Source organism: Bicyclus anynana, chromosome 9, assembly GCF_947172395.1.
Source record: "Bicyclus anynana chromosome 9, ilBicAnyn1.1, whole genome shotgun sequence".
Lineage (NCBI taxonomy): Eukaryota > Metazoa > Arthropoda > Insecta > Lepidoptera > Nymphalidae > Bicyclus > Bicyclus anynana.
The window spans coordinates 7,402,482-7,421,875 of record NC_069091.1 but is presented as its reverse complement, the minus strand read 5'-3'; the positions used below and the strand labels follow the sequence as shown (position 1 = coordinate 7,421,875).

Sequence of the window (19,394 nt, the reverse complement as noted above, 5' to 3'; positions counted from 1 at the left end):
AAACCGTGCACCGTTCACCGTTTGTGACACGTGATATTTAATTTCTTAAAATGCACACAACCGACAAACGTTACTATACGTTCCCTTTTAAGATAACGTAGTATAGTAACGGATGTTTTAGTTTAGGTATTTCAGTTATAACGATACCTACTTGATATCGTTCCGATGCCCGCCGTTAACTTCTCAACCCTACTGATTGTCTTTGATTCATAGTCGGCCATTATTGTTGTGTAAAAAAGTCATCTAAGTAAATTTCGAATATACTTTCATTTTATCATTAGGCTCATAGATAATATACTATTAGGCCCGTAAAAGCTAGAAGTCAGAGTTCAATAAAAAAAAACACTTGTCATTTGTCATGTGTTTGTCATTGTCAGAAATGTCAATCGGTAGATTTGTTTCAAGTTTTCAACATTTTTCAAGAATTCAAGGTTTCAGGATTTTCTTTTCACTTTTCAGTTTCACTGCTAGTTTCATGTTAGCGTAACGTCGAAGCTACCAATAAATAAATTGTAAAGCAAAAATACAGTAAATCACCGGCTGTGCAGGTGCTGTTATTACAATACGTAACAATCTATCCATCGGGAAGTTAGAGGTACACCAACAACTGATAAAATGATAAGTTATCTTTTAATATTAATATAAATTTGCACAAAAAACGTGTAATTATTATCATTACAGGTTTATTTAATTTTATAACATCCAAAGATGGACAGTGAGACTACTGGTGATCAAATTGGTGCGGATATGGATGAGCCACCTAAATTTGGTCTCAAACTTATGTTAAATCATGAATTTCCACTTAAAAGCAAGCAACTGATCATACCCAGACCCAAACAAATCTTTGAAATGATGCCTCTTTCAGCAAGGTTAGTTCAGAATAAATAAATATATTCAGACAATACACACAATATCACTATCCAGCTCCAAAGTAAAGGTAACCTGTGATATGGGTACTAATATAGCTGATTCATCTTAATACACATTTTTACATACTGTATAATTGGTTCAGAAGATAATGTTTATATGACCCCATATACACTGTTCTGCTATTTATTATGTTTCTTACTTATAAAACTACTAAAATTGTGAAAAAGAATAGTGTGTATATTCTCTTACCATTTAAAGAAATAAATTACTTTAGCTGTTTCAGAGGAGTATGACCACAAACAATGACAAACTTTTTATATATATTTGATTTTTGTAGTTAATGTACGAATCATTACATAGAATGTTGGTGGGGTTTTTTTTACCATTATTAAAAATTTTACTATGTGTATTAAAAATTTGAATTTGTAAATAAATAATTTTCTTCTAGGTATTTTAAATATTACTTAGCAAAGAAAATACAAAAAAGACGGCCTATAATGGATTATGTTCATATGATTTCTGCTCAAAGGATGTATGGTATGTCACATGTAATTAGTAATATTTTTTAATAAGTAAGTAAAACCTACATTATAGCTATTAATGGCTAAGAATTTTTTTTATTATAACAGACATATTGAAAATTGTTAGAACATAAAAGTTTTATAGCAGTTTATGCAACCTTGTTCAGAGAAGTTTACTGCTTTGTAATAACTTTTTTACTACCTACTTAGATTATACTTTTTTAACACTCGGAAATCTATTGGAAAATTTTCACTCGAACTTTTTTAATATGATTATTTTTTATCTATAACAATTTGTTTCTTCCCAACTCTGGGTTGGGAATTTTTTGGAAGGAACCCAGGAATCTGATTCCACTTGTGATAACCACTGGACCAACAATGCAAATACAAGCTATAGTGTATTGAAAATATAAATGTAAATTTTTAATTAGATTAAAATTTAATCCGGATATTGCTTCTTTGATGTCTTAGAGTTTGTTTCTGATTAAATTTCATGTGTATAAAACTCCAATTAAATCTGTTGACCTTTTAAGGTTGTCCCATTGGAGGCATAGGGGGTGGCACAATCGGCAGGGGATTTAAAGGGGAATTCTGTCGTTTCCAATTGTACCCTGGCCTTTATGAATATGTCACAGTCCCAGAATGCCAGTTTATTGTAAACATCAGAGATGCCAATAAAGAAACCATTTTCCAGTCAGTTTTATCTACATATAAGTAAGTTGTTTATCTATTGTCTTTTGTAATGATTTTTGTAGTAATTAAGTTGTTAAGTTAATGTTATAACACTTATAAAATAGAAGCCTAAAATCAGAAATATCTCTATCTCTTGCACTGTGTTGGGAAGAAAGAGATGAGATTGGGACTTCTATACTACTATTGGTTGGTATACACAAGATGTGTTGTTAGTGGCATGCTAGCTATACTGGCCATTAGACAGAGGTGTACTTAATTATAAAAAGGGCCTCTTACTTTTAACATTAATTTTGCTTTTCACAAAAATATATAACATGGAAACCCATGTCAGTCCTGCAAATGATTTCAGTCAGTTGCTGATGAATGGCATATTTTTGAATGCCATATCTTTTTAAATATTATGATAAATAGTCCTATTCCCCAACTAGTCAGGAATGACTGTATTAGGAGTGGGTATGACAATAGTCCAGCAAAGCATGGATTGATCCACCACCCCTTGGTGATGAGTCCGGCTTCTTTACCGTAGAGCTATTGAGGCTTTTACATTGCAGTCTGTATATATGGAAATTTAATGATTGTGTGCTAAGCAACAAAACATGAAATATATTTATAAACAACATGCAATTGTTATGTGTACTGTGGAAATAATTGTTATGCAGATACAGATTTCACTAATAAAGTAGTAGTACATAGTAATGCAGGACTTTTACTGATTACAATAGCGATTGTAGAATAATGTTGGTTTTTTAGGGTTCAGTACTGTATCCAAAAGGTAAAACGTGACCTTATCACTAAAACTATGCTGTCCGTCCATTCATCTCTGCTGTCAATCTTTCATAAGGCTGTATGTCATGAGCAGTGATAGAATTTTCATAAATGATGACGCCATTACAATAATAAATCCAAAACAGAAGAAAATAAATATTTTAGGGGCTCCCATACAACAAACGTTTTTATAGATAATGGCAAGGAACCTTTTGTGGGCGAGTCTGATTCGGACTTGCCTGTTTTTTTTTATAATTGACTTGCTATAACTACAATTTTGATAGAAAAAAGTGATGAAGTCTAAGTTTGAGTACACTTGCCTAGTAGCCTATTAACTCTGAATTTTACGTACGAAGTTGCCAAGTTATAGTGTAGTGCCCCGGACTTCAGGGGCCCTTACGTGTAAACGCAAAAAATAGTAGCATGTAATCTACAATCTCACTTACTCAGGTACTTCCCGGAAAACATAACACTACCTAGATAGTTTCACTTTAAAACAAAATAACAAAAGTAAAATATTTACTCAAATTTATTATTCACTCAAAAGTTGGAACATCCTATAGGTTTAGTACTGTCATATTTTATTTTAAGGCAGCGTTTTTGTTTATTTTGTGATAAATCTTTACCCTTAATTTTTACCTATTGTGGCCCTCGATTAATTTTGATACAGGGTCTCTCAAAGGCACGCTACACCACTGGTTAAAATATATTTTTCACTACTCTTGCTCAAAAATCCCACAGCGGGGCTAAACAAGCATTTCAGGCTCTAGGGGCTAAAGTAATTTTCTTTTTTTAATTTTCGTCTGTTATGAGTACTATATTTTATTTTCTCGCAATCGTAGTGAAAAGCAGAGTGTAACACGTGGGGCTAAACCCATTATAAACTCGGTTTCTATTTAGGCGGCCCTCGCCTTTGTCTCTAGCCCTAAAAATACCTCGTAAATAATGGGTCTTTTTAGCCCCTTGTATAACAATCTACTATTATTACCATTGTAGCAAACCTAAGAAAGCACCTCAGTCATGGGAATGGAACATAAATGGTTCTGACTGTGAATACACTGCATTATATCCTAGAGCTTGGACGACTTACGATCTCACAAAGTATGGCATCAAGTTGGTTTGTCGTCAGATAACGCCTGTCATACCCCATAACTATAAGGTTAGTTCAATTAATTAGTTGCTAATAACTTCATTCATGGTTTTTAATGCATCGACGTACCGCCAATCGTTTAGTTTAGCGTTCCGGCATGATGTCGTGTAGACTCCTCCTATAACAAGCTAGCCCGCTTCCATCTTAGATTGCATCATCACTTACCATCAAGTGAGATTGTAGTCAAGGGCTAACTAGAATAAAAAAAAATCAACTAACAAAAAGTTTGTTAAAATAGTTTCTCAATTTTTCAACATTACAATTAGTATTTAATTTTAAAGAAATTAAATATCACGTGTCTCAAAACGGTGAAGGATAAACATCGTGAGGAAACCTGCATACCAGAGAATTTTCTTAATTATCTGCGTGAGTGAAGTCTGCCAATTGCATTTGCAATTGCGCATTGGGCCAACGTGGTGGACTATTGGCCTAACCCCTCTCATTTCGAGAGAGATTCGAACTCAGCAGTGAGCCGAATATGGGTTGATAATGATGATGATACAGAAGTACAGTACATTACACATTCGCGTACCTATATAAGTACACATACAATATTTATACGTTGGTTATGTTATGATCAATTATACTTACCTACAAAGAAAAATTTAAAATCAGCTGCAAAACGAATTGCAAAATTTTATGCGTTAGTAATCTGCATATAAAAAGAATTGGTATGGTTGGATTCTTTAAAAATAATACACTCGAAACGCGCCAAAAAGACACGTAATTTGTAATAAAGTGGGATTTGTTTTCCAGGACAGCAGCTTGCCGTGCGCCGTATTTGTATTTACAGCTAAAAACGTCAGCAACGAACACCGCGATGTCAGCATCACCTTCACATGGACAGAGGTTCTCGGGGAACCAAATAAAAAGAAAAATATTGGTAAGTACCACAATATAATACTAAGGACATTAATCATTATCAGCTGACGGCCGCGACTTTGTCCGCGTGGAATTTAGTTTTTCACAAATCCCTCGGGAACCATTAATTTTTTAGTGGTAAAAAATAGCATATGTGTTAATCCAGGTTATAGTCTATCTCTACTTCAAATTTCAAGTGATTCGGTTCAGTAGCCGAGGCGTGAAAGAGTAACAAACATTCAATTGAATAAATGATGAATGAATGAATGAATCATCCCTCAAGTCGTCAATCCCGATCATCATAATATAATTTACATCTAAAAATGATGCATTGAAGCTGATTCCAAACTCCAAACTCCCCTGTAACGAGATCACTATTAAGGTCAATAAATACTGTTAGATGTGTCATGAAAAAAGCGGCGCTCAAAAGAGGAAATTTCCATATCTCAATGTTAGTTGTGATCAACAACGAACTTTATTTAAAACAATAATACCTAAATATCTTCTACAATGTCGACTTGTGTGTTCTGGAAGTGTAAAAACTATATATACATAAATAAATAAAGGAATTAAAGACAAAATTGTGGAAATTTGAGCGCACAATTTCCACAATTTTGTCTTTAATTCCTGTTCTTGTTTTGTATCCTATTATTCGGATCACTTTTTGCGGTGCTTTTGTAAGGACATAAACCGATCTATAGTTTAATTATCATTAATTAAAGCGGATAAAGACATCGAAATCATCATATCGGCATTGGGAATCAATTTTATATTCAGCAACGACCTACTTACGTATACTCAGTTAAATGTGGTACGATCGCGGTAATTAAAAAATGCAACAAATCTGTTTGTTTGCAACGTACGAAAATAGTCCTTCGAAAATTGGCAAATCTCCAGCCTAGGTACAATTGATGTGTAACAACTAACAGTGCTTACTCAAACCCACGCTCTATAGCGTAATCTTTACACGTAATTATGCTAATTACCGACCGACCAACGATTTAATTATCGAATTGGTTATCAACTATCAAGCATGAATGGTTTATTGTAAAAATTTTGACCGATCGATTTTGTTGTTTATTTCCTTTGTAGTAGAGTATTTTATGCAATGGCATTGGGTATTATGTTAATAGGGAAATATTGCAGGTGTTTTCATTATCATGATTTTACTGAGCGGTTAAATTACGTCAACATTGTAGCAGTATATTTTTTTTTAAAGATAAGACTATATATATCTTACAATCATGAACTTGTGCATTTTATTGATAAGTCAAGTGGACAATGTTATTTTCGATTATTGGCATTGTTTCGACATAGATATGATGTACAACTTGAGATTTAGATAAAGATCTTTTAGGATATTTTTTGGTTCTCTTTACTTCGAATTAAGAAAAATTTAGAGTGAGGATTTTTTTGACCCAATAGTATGAGAGGCTAATGATGATTATTGTGACAGATGACTTGCTCTTTTAGCAACTTTGGGTTGCTACTTAAAATAACTTGCAAAGAAGACTTATAGGTTGGTTCTATAATTATGAGGTACGCTTTTATCTAATGACGCGCATAAAAGGCCCACTAGAATTTGTTTAAGTCGTGATCCGTAACCGTAAGTAGAAAGTAGAACTATGGAGAGAATTTACTGAAATATATTATGTAAGTAAAAGAAAGTTAATGGATGTCTGGTATTAAGTCGAGATTCGCTGCCCTGGTTAAATCGGCCAGGATCACATGCGACCAACGACATATGTTTTGCAGAGCAATAGACCAACTCCAGCCAATAGCCAGCCCAACCTGTAATACCGCTCTCACTTTCATTGCGTTGGAAAGAAATATAGATGGGACTGGGACAACTCCGCCGCATTGGCACGTCATTTTGTCCATTTTTCGTCACTTGGTCGCCACCAGGGTTAGGTGTAACAATATGGTATATGGTAGTTTTAGCAGAAGCTTTAAAAGTAGACTTAACAATGAGAAAACCAAAGTTGAACAAAGGTTTCACAATATGTGTCAGGACAACTTAATTAACAAATCGAACTGTAACCTAAATAAGACCCTAGAATGACAGAGAATGACCTTGAGTGGAGTCACGCACTTGTGAACGCTGTGTGTAGGGTTAAAGACTTTAAAACTATTTAACACTCCCCTTTTCCACTCACAATTACACTACAAGAAATGTGTGACGGACGACACGCGCATTTTAAAGCCGACCGTACGACGTGCGCTTTATATCGCAATTCGTTCCCGCCATCCGATCGCTACACCGCTCTAAATTCCAACACGTTACGGATCGTAAATCTAAATACCAACACGAGATCGAGCGACGTCACATCCATCTCAGACTACTATTTCCTACAGTATAATAATATAATCCTAATGAGTATATTTTATACCTATAATAATAAGTTAGTTAATTTATGTTTTATTTTTCAGGCAAGTTAGATTTAGAAAGATATGCTGAAGAACTTACGTGCGGTGTTACGCTGGAACAAAAAATAGCCGACCAACCATGCACCTTCACCATAGCCAAGAAGAAACACGAAAACGAGACCATTCACGAGGCATATTGTCTATGGAACTCAGCTAAAACTTCTGGTTACGTTTGGGAGTGTTTAAAGAAACATGGCAAGCTGGAACCGGATCCCAACCAATCGGCGAAGGTTACTGAAAATAAGAATGAAAAGGAGAAAAGTAAAAAGATTTACAAAAGTGAGTAGTGTCATGAATTCATGATCCTGCTAATATTATGAATGATGAAAGTTTGTCTGTATTTGTTTAGCCTGACCATGAAAATAAAAATCGTGGATTGGGGGCACCACAAAAAAATTTATAATAGAGATAATTATGTCACTAGCGCGTCAAAACTGAGGCGAACAAAAGCGGCTAATTGATCGCAATTCAATGAGTCGCATAGTAACGAATGTTATTTAGACAAATTATACCTAAATATACATATACAATGTCGAGTTGTGTGTTTAGAAACTTTAAAAACTTATAAACGAGTACATTAATATATAATGGAATTAAACATAAAATTGTGCATGTGTGCGCTCAGTGGATTAGCTAAAGTTAGCTCACTTTTTGCAGTTGCAGTGGTATTTTGTAGGCACGTAACAAGTCTATAGTATAAAATATCGTTAGGGCGCCGCTAGTGCTTTTATCCATACGCGCTTATTGCTTGGCAACTTTGTTCGTAACACTCCCGGTGGTTCGCGCGGGCCGGGGGGCGTGTAGCGATGAATGAAAAACCCACGATTGATGCACCTCACTTCCCCGCACGCACGATTTCACACCCGCGCAGTCTTTTCCCCCCGTTGCACGTATATCACGGGAGTGTCATCAACTTGCCAGACTATAGTATGATTGTAGAAGAAATTAATTCCTTTTTCTTTCCGCAATAATTGTAAAATTTATTTATAAAGAAGACAGATTTCATTTGTTTGCTATGAATAGGCTCTGAAACTACTCAATCGATTTTACAAATTATTTCACCAATGGAGAGCTACGTTATCAGCATTAGTATGTATAGTCTGCTAGTGTCAAAATATTTTAAATTAGCTTTGCTCATTGACAAAACCATACTTTTTTGTTTTTTTTTAGATGATTCTATAGCTTTATCGAGCACAATATCTTTGGATCCAGGGGGATGCAGTTCAACTGAATTTTGTCTTGTATGGGACATGCCTATTATAAAATATAAGGACTCAAAGATACATAAAAGGTATTGCATTTGATATCTATACAGTGAAAAGTAATTTAAGAATACTGGGGCCGGGCTAGTAATTTTGGGCTAATTTTAACTTAACATTATTTCTCGATAAGCATATAAAGCTGTTGTTCCATTTCATTAATATCTATTTAGCAAACTCGGGTTCGGATTTAAAAAAAACTCCAATTGTCGAACAAAGTTTATAATTCAGAATCCTGAGTTTGCTAAAATCAGAAGTGGGATATGTCTAGAGTATAAGGTATCGCTATGCTATAGTAGCTAGCTTTTACTATTGGGTACAAGTTCTTTATCCCACTTCTGAAGTCAATGTCACTTCTGTTAGAAAGCCCTATATATTTAACCCCGTATTCCTACAGTAACGGGAACCACGCGGGTGAAACCGCGCGGCGTCAGCTATTCTCAAAATAATTATAGAAGAAAAAAAGTAAAAAAAAAAAATAAAGCTGTCGGTTCAAAAATAATAATATGAATTAGGTTTAAGACGATGCTGTTGTGTTTATAATAATTACTATAGGATAAAGAATAAATAAAAGAAAGTAAAATAGTTTTTTCATGTTTTTCAGATATTATACAAAGTATTTTGGTAGTGATGGAATAGCGGGTGCCAGCATAGCTGCGTACGCTCTTAGGAATTATGGGAATTGGGAAAAGCAACTCGCAGAGTGGCAGGACCCTATATTAAATAACAGGTAGGTCTGTAAACCCCGGCCAAATAAGTTTAACCAAAATTGGTTGTGTGTACAGACGTACAAGACCCTATACTAAATAACAGGTAGGTATAAACCCCGGCAATAAAGTTGAACCAAAATTTTAGTGACAGTGGTACAATTTTAAACAAAAGTTTAGACGCGTGACCTGTGGTAGCTCGAAGATGAAGATGTGAAATCATTGAAAATTTTATAAAATCGGATCATAAAACACGCTAAATCTACGCAATCAACCATAATTCACGCTAATCAAGACGTGTAAGGCGACTTCGGGTGAGTGGGAGCCACGCACGGAGTGATGCCCAAGCTGCCGCGCCCCTACACAACCGGTGATACCTAAAATCTTATATTGCGCAGAGTAACGCATGATGTTCCGAAACGTCATAAAGATCTGACTATCACCTCACACAAAGTATAATCCATCTCTATTTAATATTAAAAAAATATTGTACCTGGATAATCCATGGTTCCGGCGGAATTTGTGAAAAAAGCAGTTGCTGGCGTCCATTATTATCTATATCTATACTTCTATACTATAATATATAGCTATATAATAAATAATATATAGCTGAAGAGTTTGTTTGTTTGTTTGATTGAACGCGCTAATCTCAGGAACTACTGGTCCGATTTGAAAAATTCTTTCAGTGTTAGATAGCCCATTTATCGAGGAAGATTATAGGCTATATATTATCCCCGCACTCCTACGAGAACGGAAACCACGCGAGTGAAACCGCGCAGCGTCAGCTAGTTAAGATATAAAGCTCTGTTCTATTTTAGCGTGTTTTGATTTGAGTGTTTGGGTTACAAGATTTTTTTTTCTTTTCCAGTAACATACCAGACTGGTTAAAAAGTGCCTTAATGAATGAGCTTTACTTCATAGCAGACGGTGGGACTATTTGGTTCGACGTCTCCGACGAATTCCCTGAGACTGACCCGAGGTAAGTTTATACTACTCTTAATAGGCTAGTTGACACTTTTTATAAAATGGTCTTAAATTTATCATTATCGTTCTACTAGATTGAAAAAAAATATCATAGTTATTGAGGCGTGATTACATAAAAATTTCAATTTTTAAATATTTATTTGACAATACGAGCCAAAACGCTGTCGGCCATGGTGGTCTATATTTCAACTGTGCGGACAAAAATATTAGTTATTATATATTTATTATGACTTTTAGTACATCAAGTAACATTGTGACGTCACAAAATAGACGACAGCGTTTTTGACGTTTGGAAAATTTTAAAAATACATGATTTTTAAGTTCTGAAAGAAATATATATTGTACACATTCTTAGCCCTCTGATAGTCGTATAGTATTATCACTTTCTAGGTTAACAAGCGACCGAAAACATATCTCTTGAAGAGAAATAAACAAAATGAAAGGTAGAGTGATATTTCCGTCTCCGCCGCTATAGGTTGACATTTCTGTTTCTCTCGTCTCGGGATTGTGCACATCTTAGGCCTACTGATAGTCCTATAGTATCATCACTTTTTAGTTATTAGTGTAAATAACGGTCTGTTAGTCTTAGCAAGCGACTACTAACAACAACATATCTCTTGAAGAGAAATAGACAAAATGTCAACCAACTGCGGTATCCCTGAATGCGCTGCTATTGGTTGACATTAGTCTATTTCTCTCTTTTCATATTAGGTCATCTAAATAACGAGGAGAAATACATTTTCTCTAGTTTTATTTATTTATTGCAGACACGAATTTGGTGTGTTCGGATACTTGGAAGGCCACGAGTATAGAATGTACAATACGTATGATGTACATTTTTACGCATCTTTCGCGTTAGCGCAGTTGTGGCCCAATTTGCAGGTAATTATAATTATTGGAATTATAATTTGCAGTTAATTAAATTCTTCTTCAGCTAAATCAGCAAGTACAAGTCATTTTTGCTGGCAAAGGATTTTTTTTTCATTTAAAGATTAAGAAAGATTTGAGCCTAGATTATGAAACTGTTGCATAATGGGGGCTATTAAAATACAAGTGCATTTTATAAAACGAGAGAAGTGAGTTTTATAATAGAGACATAAGAGTATTTTAATTTTTTTTTATCAAGTTATCTGCTGTTTCACATCCTACTTTATGTAATAAATATTGTAACAATATAAAAAATACTGAATAATATATACCTAGATAGATTTACTTAAACTGACTTTCTGAATTATTTTAAAGTCTTGGTGAATACTTGTTGTTAGAGCAATTAATTTTATGTATTTGTTATGTATCAAGCTTGTTTTGCAAAATATGTTATAAATAATAATTATTTTATATTTCTGTAGGTGGTATTACAATATATGTACCGTGACTCGATAGCGCTAGAGAGCACCAAGCTTAGACAATCGCTATACGACGGTAAATCCTGCAAATTTAAAGTGAAAGATACAGTTCCACACGACTTGGGCGATCCGGGTAAGTTATAACTTAATATGGTATGCGTCAGTCTTATATCGCATCCTTATATTATGACCTGGCCAAACTTATTCATTGATAAATGTCATGAAGTAGCTTTCTAGTGAAGTGCGAAGTTGCAATATCTCGTCGATATCGACAGTCTTACCACTACGATTACTATTAAAATGCAAGGATAGATAAAGTGTTACATGGATAGTCGAAATTGTTTAAATTACTACTTTGTATGAAAACATAAGAAGGCTCCGAGTCACACAGCGGGCGATGGAATGAGCTATGTTAGGGGTATCTCTGCTGATCGAATCAGAAATGAGGAGATCTGCAGAAGAACCAAAGTCACCAACATTGCTCAACGAGTTGCGAAGCTGAAGTGGCAATGGGCGGGGCACATAGTTCGAAGAGCCGATGGACGTTGGGGTCCCAAGGTGCTGGAATGGCGACCCCGCACTAGTAAGCGCAGTGTTGGTCGACCCCCCACCAGGTGGACTGACGACATCAAGCGAGTCGCAGGGATTCGCTGGATGCAGGTGGCTCAGTATCGTGATGTTTGGAAGTCCCTACAAAAGGCATATGTCCTGCAACGGACGTCCATCGGCTGATATGATGATGAAAACATATAAAGTTTTTTTTTAATTAAAAAAAAATGTTATGCATTTCGGTTCCTATAAGTGGACTTGTCAACACCTTGAAGTTACGCAAAATACTCGGCATCACCCTGTAAAGATATGCGTTTCTAAACACAATTTTTTTGTCCAGTATAGTCCTTTGACATCATCCAATTCATTAGGAAGGCAGCAACGTGTTGTCGTCGACCACTACAATACATAGTATAAAAGAAAATGCGTGCGTACAAAGTACACATGTCAGAAGTGAAACTTCTTTCTTCTTTCTTTCTCACTAGCTCTCTCCCACCTCTCACTCCATAGCACTGTGCGTGCGCGACGTTCGCTCTGTCTCACTTTTCTCTCAATCTTTCTCACTTGCTTGCTCCCTACTCTCACTCCACGGCTAGTTGCTTCATGCTACGTTCGCCCTGTCTTACTCTCTCTCAATCGGTCTCGATCGCTCTCTCTCCCTTTTTCGACACTTCCGTTGCATACCCTCATGCGCCTAAAGAAACTTCAAAAATGTTTTGAATTCTTATTCAGATGGTCTCCCATTCACGCAAATAAACGCGTACAACATCCACGACGTGTCGGAATGGCGCGACCTCAACCTCAAGTTCATCCTGCAAGCGATGCGCGACTACCGCCTGCTGCGTGCGCACAGCGCGCCCTTCGGCAACGAGAGGTACCGCTCCATGGCCTTCATAGACGACGTGCGGGCCGGTACTGAGGACGACCTGTACTCGCGCGCCACTGGCCAGGCTGACGCCGACTGCTCGCCCGACCGCTCGCCCGACCAGTCGCCCGAGCCGTCGCCCGCGCCGCCCGACCGCCCGAACGGCGTCGCGGATATATTAGACTTACTCTACAGGTACGTAACGATCCTTAGATCTTCACCATATGTGATAATTTCATGAAGAGAAATAGATAAAAATCATACTGCTATTTTGCTATTCATTGCTTTGGTACGAAAAAGATGGGACTGGAACAACACCATTGGACGAAATTTTGACTATATTTCTCTTCACTAGTCGCATGTTATCACCTCAGATAAGTTACGGATAACTCAGTCACTAAGATAACTCAGAGTTTGTTAAAACTAGAAAGATAAAATTTAGTATGGATATGTATATTAATTTCGTCTATTTTTTTTTTGGGTTCCTTTCTTACATGCAAAGTGAGGAAGAATTTTTCATCGTTTTTTGTATTGCATAACTACTCTGCGCATTGAACGACAAGCATTTGCCGGTTTAGTGTTTGTTTCATTACAACACTGAATTGATATCATTCTATCATTGTAAAATCTAACAAACATAAAAATAAATTGTAAGCTTTTGATAATAATTTGTGATTGTTTGATGTTAACGTGTTGTTACAGGAGCTCAGAGGTGGTAGAGGAGTGCGGGGAGCGGATAGAGACTCGAGAGCCAGCGGTAGCGGTGTGGGACTCGCGGCAGTACCTCACGGAGCTGTACCCTGCGTGCGCGGCGCTGCTGCGACGCGGTGTCGAATGGGACAGAGACGGCGACGGGCTCATTGAGAACGGAGGATTCCCCGACCAGACCTACGACGCCTGGGTCATGACAGGACCTAGGTACAGTGTGTTTCTGTTGTCTGCTCATTACTCATCGCGGCAGTACCTCACGGAGTTGTACCCTGCGTGCGTGGCCTTGCTGCGACGCGGCGTCGAATGGGACAGAGACGGCGACGGACTCATTGAGAACGGAGGATTCCCCGACCAGACCTACGACGCCTGGGTCATGACAGGACCGAGGTACAGTGTGTTTCTGTTGCATGCTAATTACTCATAGAACTCGCGGCAGTACCTCACGGAGCTGTACCCTGCGTGCGCGGCGCTGCTGCGACGCGGTGTCGAATGGGACAGGGACGGCGACGGGCTCATTGAGAACGGAGGATTCCCCGTCCAGACCTACGACGCCTGGGTCATGACAGGACCGAGGTACAGTGTGTTTCTGTTGCATGCTAATTACTCATAGAACTTGCGGCAGTACCTCACGGAGCTGTATCATGTATCCTGTGTGTGCGGCGATTCTGTGGCGCGGCGTTGAATGGGACAGGAGCGGTGAAGGGCTTATTGAAATCGGGGGATCCACCATCTAAAATGTTAAGTCAATCATAAGCATTCTTGATCTAAAAGAAAGTTTTAGACAATGTTCTAATAGCGAAAAGCTTCGACTAACACCTCAAGAAGCTTATCCTTGACTTATGGATTAAGGTTAGATACAGAAAACACTAATGCTTGATACACTATATGTAAGGATGTTCTTCGCTCTGAAACCCTGACCTACGGTTGCATGAGCATTCTAGCACTAATATTATGTGTGTTCCTTACTGAAGCAATTTGGGTGAAATTTGGAATGGAAATCAATTTTACTCTGGCTTAACACATAGGCTACTTTTCATCCCGGAAAAATTCATGTTTCCCACGGGATTTGTGAAAAACTGAATTCCACGTCCCCTAATCTAATTTCAATAACATTGCACATTTCAGCGCGTACTGCGGTGGGTTATGGGTGGCGGCAGTGAGCGCGGTGCACCAAATGGCCCGCATCCTCGGTCTGGAGGAGGACGAGAGAGAGTTCTCGAAGATGTTGGAGCAAGCCCGCAGCTCCTTCGAGAATAAGCTGTGGAACGGCACGTTTTATCGGTTCGACACTAAACCCTCTAACAGGGACGTGGTCATGGCAGACCAGTTGGCTGGCCATTGGTAAGTTTGGGGAACACTTTTTAGAGCTACATAGTCAACAAGGAACACTTATAGTTGCACCATGTCCTTATAATTACGCCAATCAAGTGATAAATTTTGGGGATTATTCCCTACGTGTAAACTAAGAAAATTTTCTTTTCGTGTATCTCACAATGTAAGGTATCGTTGGATATTGTACGTGTGACAGAAATTATTTTTCAATTAAGGGATCTATTTGTTTATTTTCAAGGTTTAAAGGGTTAATTTTATCTACGGAACAACATGCACTTGGCCGTTTTTTATTTTAAGTGACGGCACATATGTTTATCTCAATCATCAATCAAAATTATTCATTATTATCAGCAATTTTAATCGACCATTATTATCTGCGTACTGCAGAACCAGGTCACATATATTAGAGGAGATATATAGCTTAGCGACACAACGGCACTAATGCAAAAAATGCAGCTTAAGGGTTCTAGGGTGATAATGATGTTTAACGATTTAACTTTTTGATTATATCAGATGCTAACGATGAGGAGCGGATTAGACGGCTTAACATTATTTTTTTTTATGTAATATAGGCTAGCGCTTGACTACAATTAAGCCTGATTGATGGTAAGCATTAATGCGGTCTAAGTTGGAGCGCGCTTACCCAGAAGATGTCTATTCACTCTTGCTTTGAAGGTGTTTAAATTATAAGTGTAACACAAACGCCGGGAGGGTATTCCAAATTTATGCTGTACGAATTAAAAATGTGGAATTTTAGAATTCCATGCTATAAACGCGGGGTTTAACACCACTAACTTCCCTACAATTTGTCATTACTGAACATTTCTTAGAAAAAAGAAAAGCTCTGTACTCTACATCTGTATAGGCTGATAATGTCGATTGTCTTACAAGATTTACTTATCCAGGTTCCTCCGTTCGTCCGGTTGGACGGATCACGTGTTCCCGGAGGAGAACGTAAAGAAAGCGCTGCACACTATATACGAGAACAACGTGATGCGTTTCCTGAACGGTCGCATGGGCGCTGTGAACGGGTTCGTGCGTGGAACGCGCGGACACGTCGACACCACTGCGCTGCAGAGCGAGGAGGTCTGGACCGGGGTCACTTATGGACTCGCCGCTGTCATGATCTATGAAGGTAAGGAAGGATAAATAATTAAAATAAAAAAGAATAAATTGCTGTTCATTGCTGTTTTGATTATTTTTATATCTAGATTAAATTTCAATTTTCCCAAGTTAATTATCAGCACATGGTCGTCATTTTGGTTCAGCTTGTCTTCCGACAAAGGCATCCTCTAACGATTTCTACTATGTCCTGTGTTTTACGGTACGAGTCCTTGTTGGACCCGCTATATTCTTGACATATTTCTGAGCCTCTATTTCTTTTGCTGTCTCTCGGATATCATTCTGTTGTTAATCTGAACAATTTTTCCTGTTTCTTATTATATGCTCTGTCCATTTCCACTTTAGCTGTTTGTAGGTAGAGTTTCACTGATTACTAACCGTTAAGTACACTACTCGATTCGAAGAGCTCGACTAAGTCCTGGAGTGTAAAAAGGCGCTTCCTGTTCGAATCTTGAATCGCTTTGAGTCTTTTGGGTCGACGCAAAAATTGTCAACTATTGGAAGTTTGCACGACGCGAGGGAGAGTTAGTTCTACACTATCTTCGATCTTTTAACTTAGCGAGTAGGGTTTTGAGGTTAAAAGAAGGAGTATACACAACACCCACAAAATAATAAAATATGTTAAAAAAGTTCGTAAAGAGAATAAAGTCATTTCACTTCAGAAAAAGAAAGAAAGATAAATTTTTAGATGAACCTTTAATTCATTGCTGTTCGACAATATGTTTTTCTATATCTCGTGGCGCACATCTTGGGCCACCTGAAAAGTGCCTATTGATAGTGTGTGTGCTATGATGTTTATACTTTATCCTCTGCATTTTCAAATTGTTCTCTCGTTTCCAGGAATGCACGAGCAGGCCTTCGTAACGGCAGGCGGGTTGTACAATACGCTGATGAAAATGGGATTAGCGTTCGAAACGCCGGAGGCTCTATACGAAAATGGTAACCATCGCTCCGTGGCCTACATGCGGCCGCTGGCCATATGGTCGATGTACCAGGCCATATTGGCCAGGCCATGCCCCCCCGCGCCTGTCAACAATGGCCAACCGCACCACGCCAAAGAGAACAACTTATAGTGCTAACAAATGTCTATCAAACACAAGACTTAAAAGTTAATAATATTAATATCCTCATATCTCTCCTTCAAAAGTTCTGATGTGCCAAGTGATTTTTATGTTTACCTATATATAATAACTAATAACAAATGTTCTCGAAGTAGTTATTAAAACGCATTATCGCGATACTTCATCAGTGCGTTGCGTCGTTGTTTTCATATATTTTAAATGACATGCCACATTAAAGCGTTGCATCGTCGCAGTGACGTTTCAACGGCGTTGAGACGCCGTTGTGACGACATACAGTGTTTTATTTTAGAATTTAAACTATCGTGAGTGTTATTCATATTAATTTATTGTGAAACACGGCTAAAACTCACGTGATACACTTCGGAGTATTTCGACTAGTTTCGACCCCATATAGGGCCCTTAGTCATGAGCTGGTTCTTGCAACGTGACACGATCCAAACTGCGACGCAGCGGTGCGTGCTGATGGGTTGAATTCACTTGTTTTATTGTTGAAACTGACTGTGCTTCGTCCGTAGTCGCAACGCAGGTGTGACAATGCGTTGATCCGTTGCAGTGACGTAACGCAACGCACTAATGAGACGTTTCTCTAACAGAAACCCTGCCCGCGAGGTATATGGTTGGGGGCTATAATTTTTTTTTTTAATTTCTTGGTTTTTTTTTATTATTATTTAACAAAACTTACACATTGAAATGAAGCCTGACCGTAGTGCAACATAAACCTGGTTTTACTGTTATAATAGTCATCTTTGTTATTGACGATTATTATTATTCAATTGATAAGTATCATTGCAATGAAACTCAATGTGCTTTCATTTTATGAGATACAATTTCTTAAAACGCCCAAATTTATTTATTAGAAAAAAATCAAGTTATTAATATAATAAATGGCCTAATACTAAAGTATAAAATGCCCTTACACTAATATACTAAAGTAATATAATAAAATTATGCATTGCATGTAAATGGTAAGGTCCTCTGACCTTGTAGAATTACTTTCCTTGTAATTTCCTCTAATTTAATTTATCGGAAGTTAAGAAATGACATGTGTACTTTATGGTCCTTATTTGAAGGGCTTATTTGAAATGGGATGGGTGATTGTAAAATCATTTGATGCTGTACATTTTTAAACACATGCCCATGATAATAACCAGTGAATTGAGCAGTTGACATTTAACAAATATAAAAAAATAATTAAAGGGATTTCAATATTTTTTTTACAATTATTTTTATCAGAGTCAAAAGTGGATTATAAAAAATAAGAAAACCACTGTCGACCAAAGGTTATGATTCACAACATTTGTCAGGACAACTTAATTAACAAATCATACTGTAACCAAAATAAAACACTAGAATGGCACAGAATGACCTTGAGTGAAGTCACGCACTTGTGAACGTTGTGTGTAGGGTGTAGGGTTAAAGACATCTATGATAGTTAACTTTTCCACTTAAATCACTCTCCCCGGCCTATCCCAAGTAACCCATAAAGAATATGTATTTCTTCATGGGACAAACAGACAAGTAATGTGGACGGTTCGACGAGAACACTGAAGCCGAGCGAACGACGAGCGCCTTATATCGCAAGTCGTTCCCGCCAACTGATCGCTACCCCTTTCTAAATCCCTACTTTTTACGAATTAAGTCGCGCCTCCTAGCTTCAGCACGAGTCAACACAAAATCGAGCGACGTCATATCCGTCCCAGACTACTATCTCCAACATTATATTATTTTTAAAGTTTATGTTTATAATAAAATATAAATTGATGTCAATACGGACCTTCCGTACATGCTGGTTTCTCTACGACAATTTTCCATTCACAATATATCGAATAATATTATTCGATATATTTCGATATATTCGATATATCAGTTATCGACCAATAAAATTGCGTCAAATATGTAGGTCGCTTCAAACGCGTGTAACCATCGCTTACTTGTGACTTATACTTTTTTTTTAACCGACTTCCACAAAGCAGGAGGTTCTACGTTCGGCTGAATGTATTTTTTTTACTTTTCTATAGTCAAGTAATTTTTTATATTTTTCAATAGACTATGTGAGCTTTTAGTGACTGTTTTTTTTTTAATTTTACCAATTATTCTCGTTAATAATTTTATAATGAATAATAAATAATAATACAATAATAAATTTTATT

The 19,394-nt window shown here is 37.2% G+C and overlaps 1 protein-coding gene across 2 annotated transcripts; it reads left to right on the top strand.

The window, feature by feature from the left end:
• Window positions 1-368: 368 nt before the first annotated feature.
• On the top strand, window positions 369-18,983 carry LOC112044837 (non-lysosomal glucosylceramidase). Of its 2 annotated transcripts, none has more exons than XM_052883653.1 (17): window positions 369-595; window positions 682-869; window positions 1,319-1,407; window positions 1,925-2,105; window positions 3,846-4,008; window positions 4,756-4,882; window positions 7,291-7,566; window positions 8,458-8,578; window positions 9,151-9,276; window positions 10,122-10,232; window positions 11,005-11,119; window positions 11,587-11,716; window positions 12,865-13,006; window positions 13,700-13,915; window positions 14,834-15,049; window positions 15,946-16,175; window positions 17,003-18,983. In XM_052883653.1, the coding sequence occupies exons 2-17, from the start codon at window positions 709-711 to the stop codon at window positions 17,233-17,235; spliced, it is 2,637 nt and encodes an 878-aa protein (XP_052739613.1). In that variant the 5' UTR covers window positions 369-595; window positions 682-708; the 3' UTR covers window positions 17,236-18,983. The 2 variants fall into 2 exon arrangements, with proteins under 2 accessions (XP_052739613.1, XP_023936584.2); XM_024080816.2 differs by having other exon boundaries at window positions 12,865-13,192.
• The last annotated feature ends 411 nt before the right edge of the window (window positions 18,984-19,394 follow it).

Coding starts and splice junctions, on each gene's coding strand:
- LOC112044837 (XM_024080816.2), top strand. CDS start 709: ATGGACAGTGAGACTACTGGTGATCAAATTGGTGCGGATATGGATGAG. Junction 13,916..14,833: donor TGGGTCATGACAGGACCTAG/GTACAGTGTGTT, acceptor TGCACATTTCAG/CGCGTACTGCGGTGGGTTAT. Junction 15,050..15,945: donor GACCAGTTGGCTGGCCATTG/GTAAGTTTGGGG, acceptor TTACTTATCCAG/GTTCCTCCGTTCGTCCGGTT.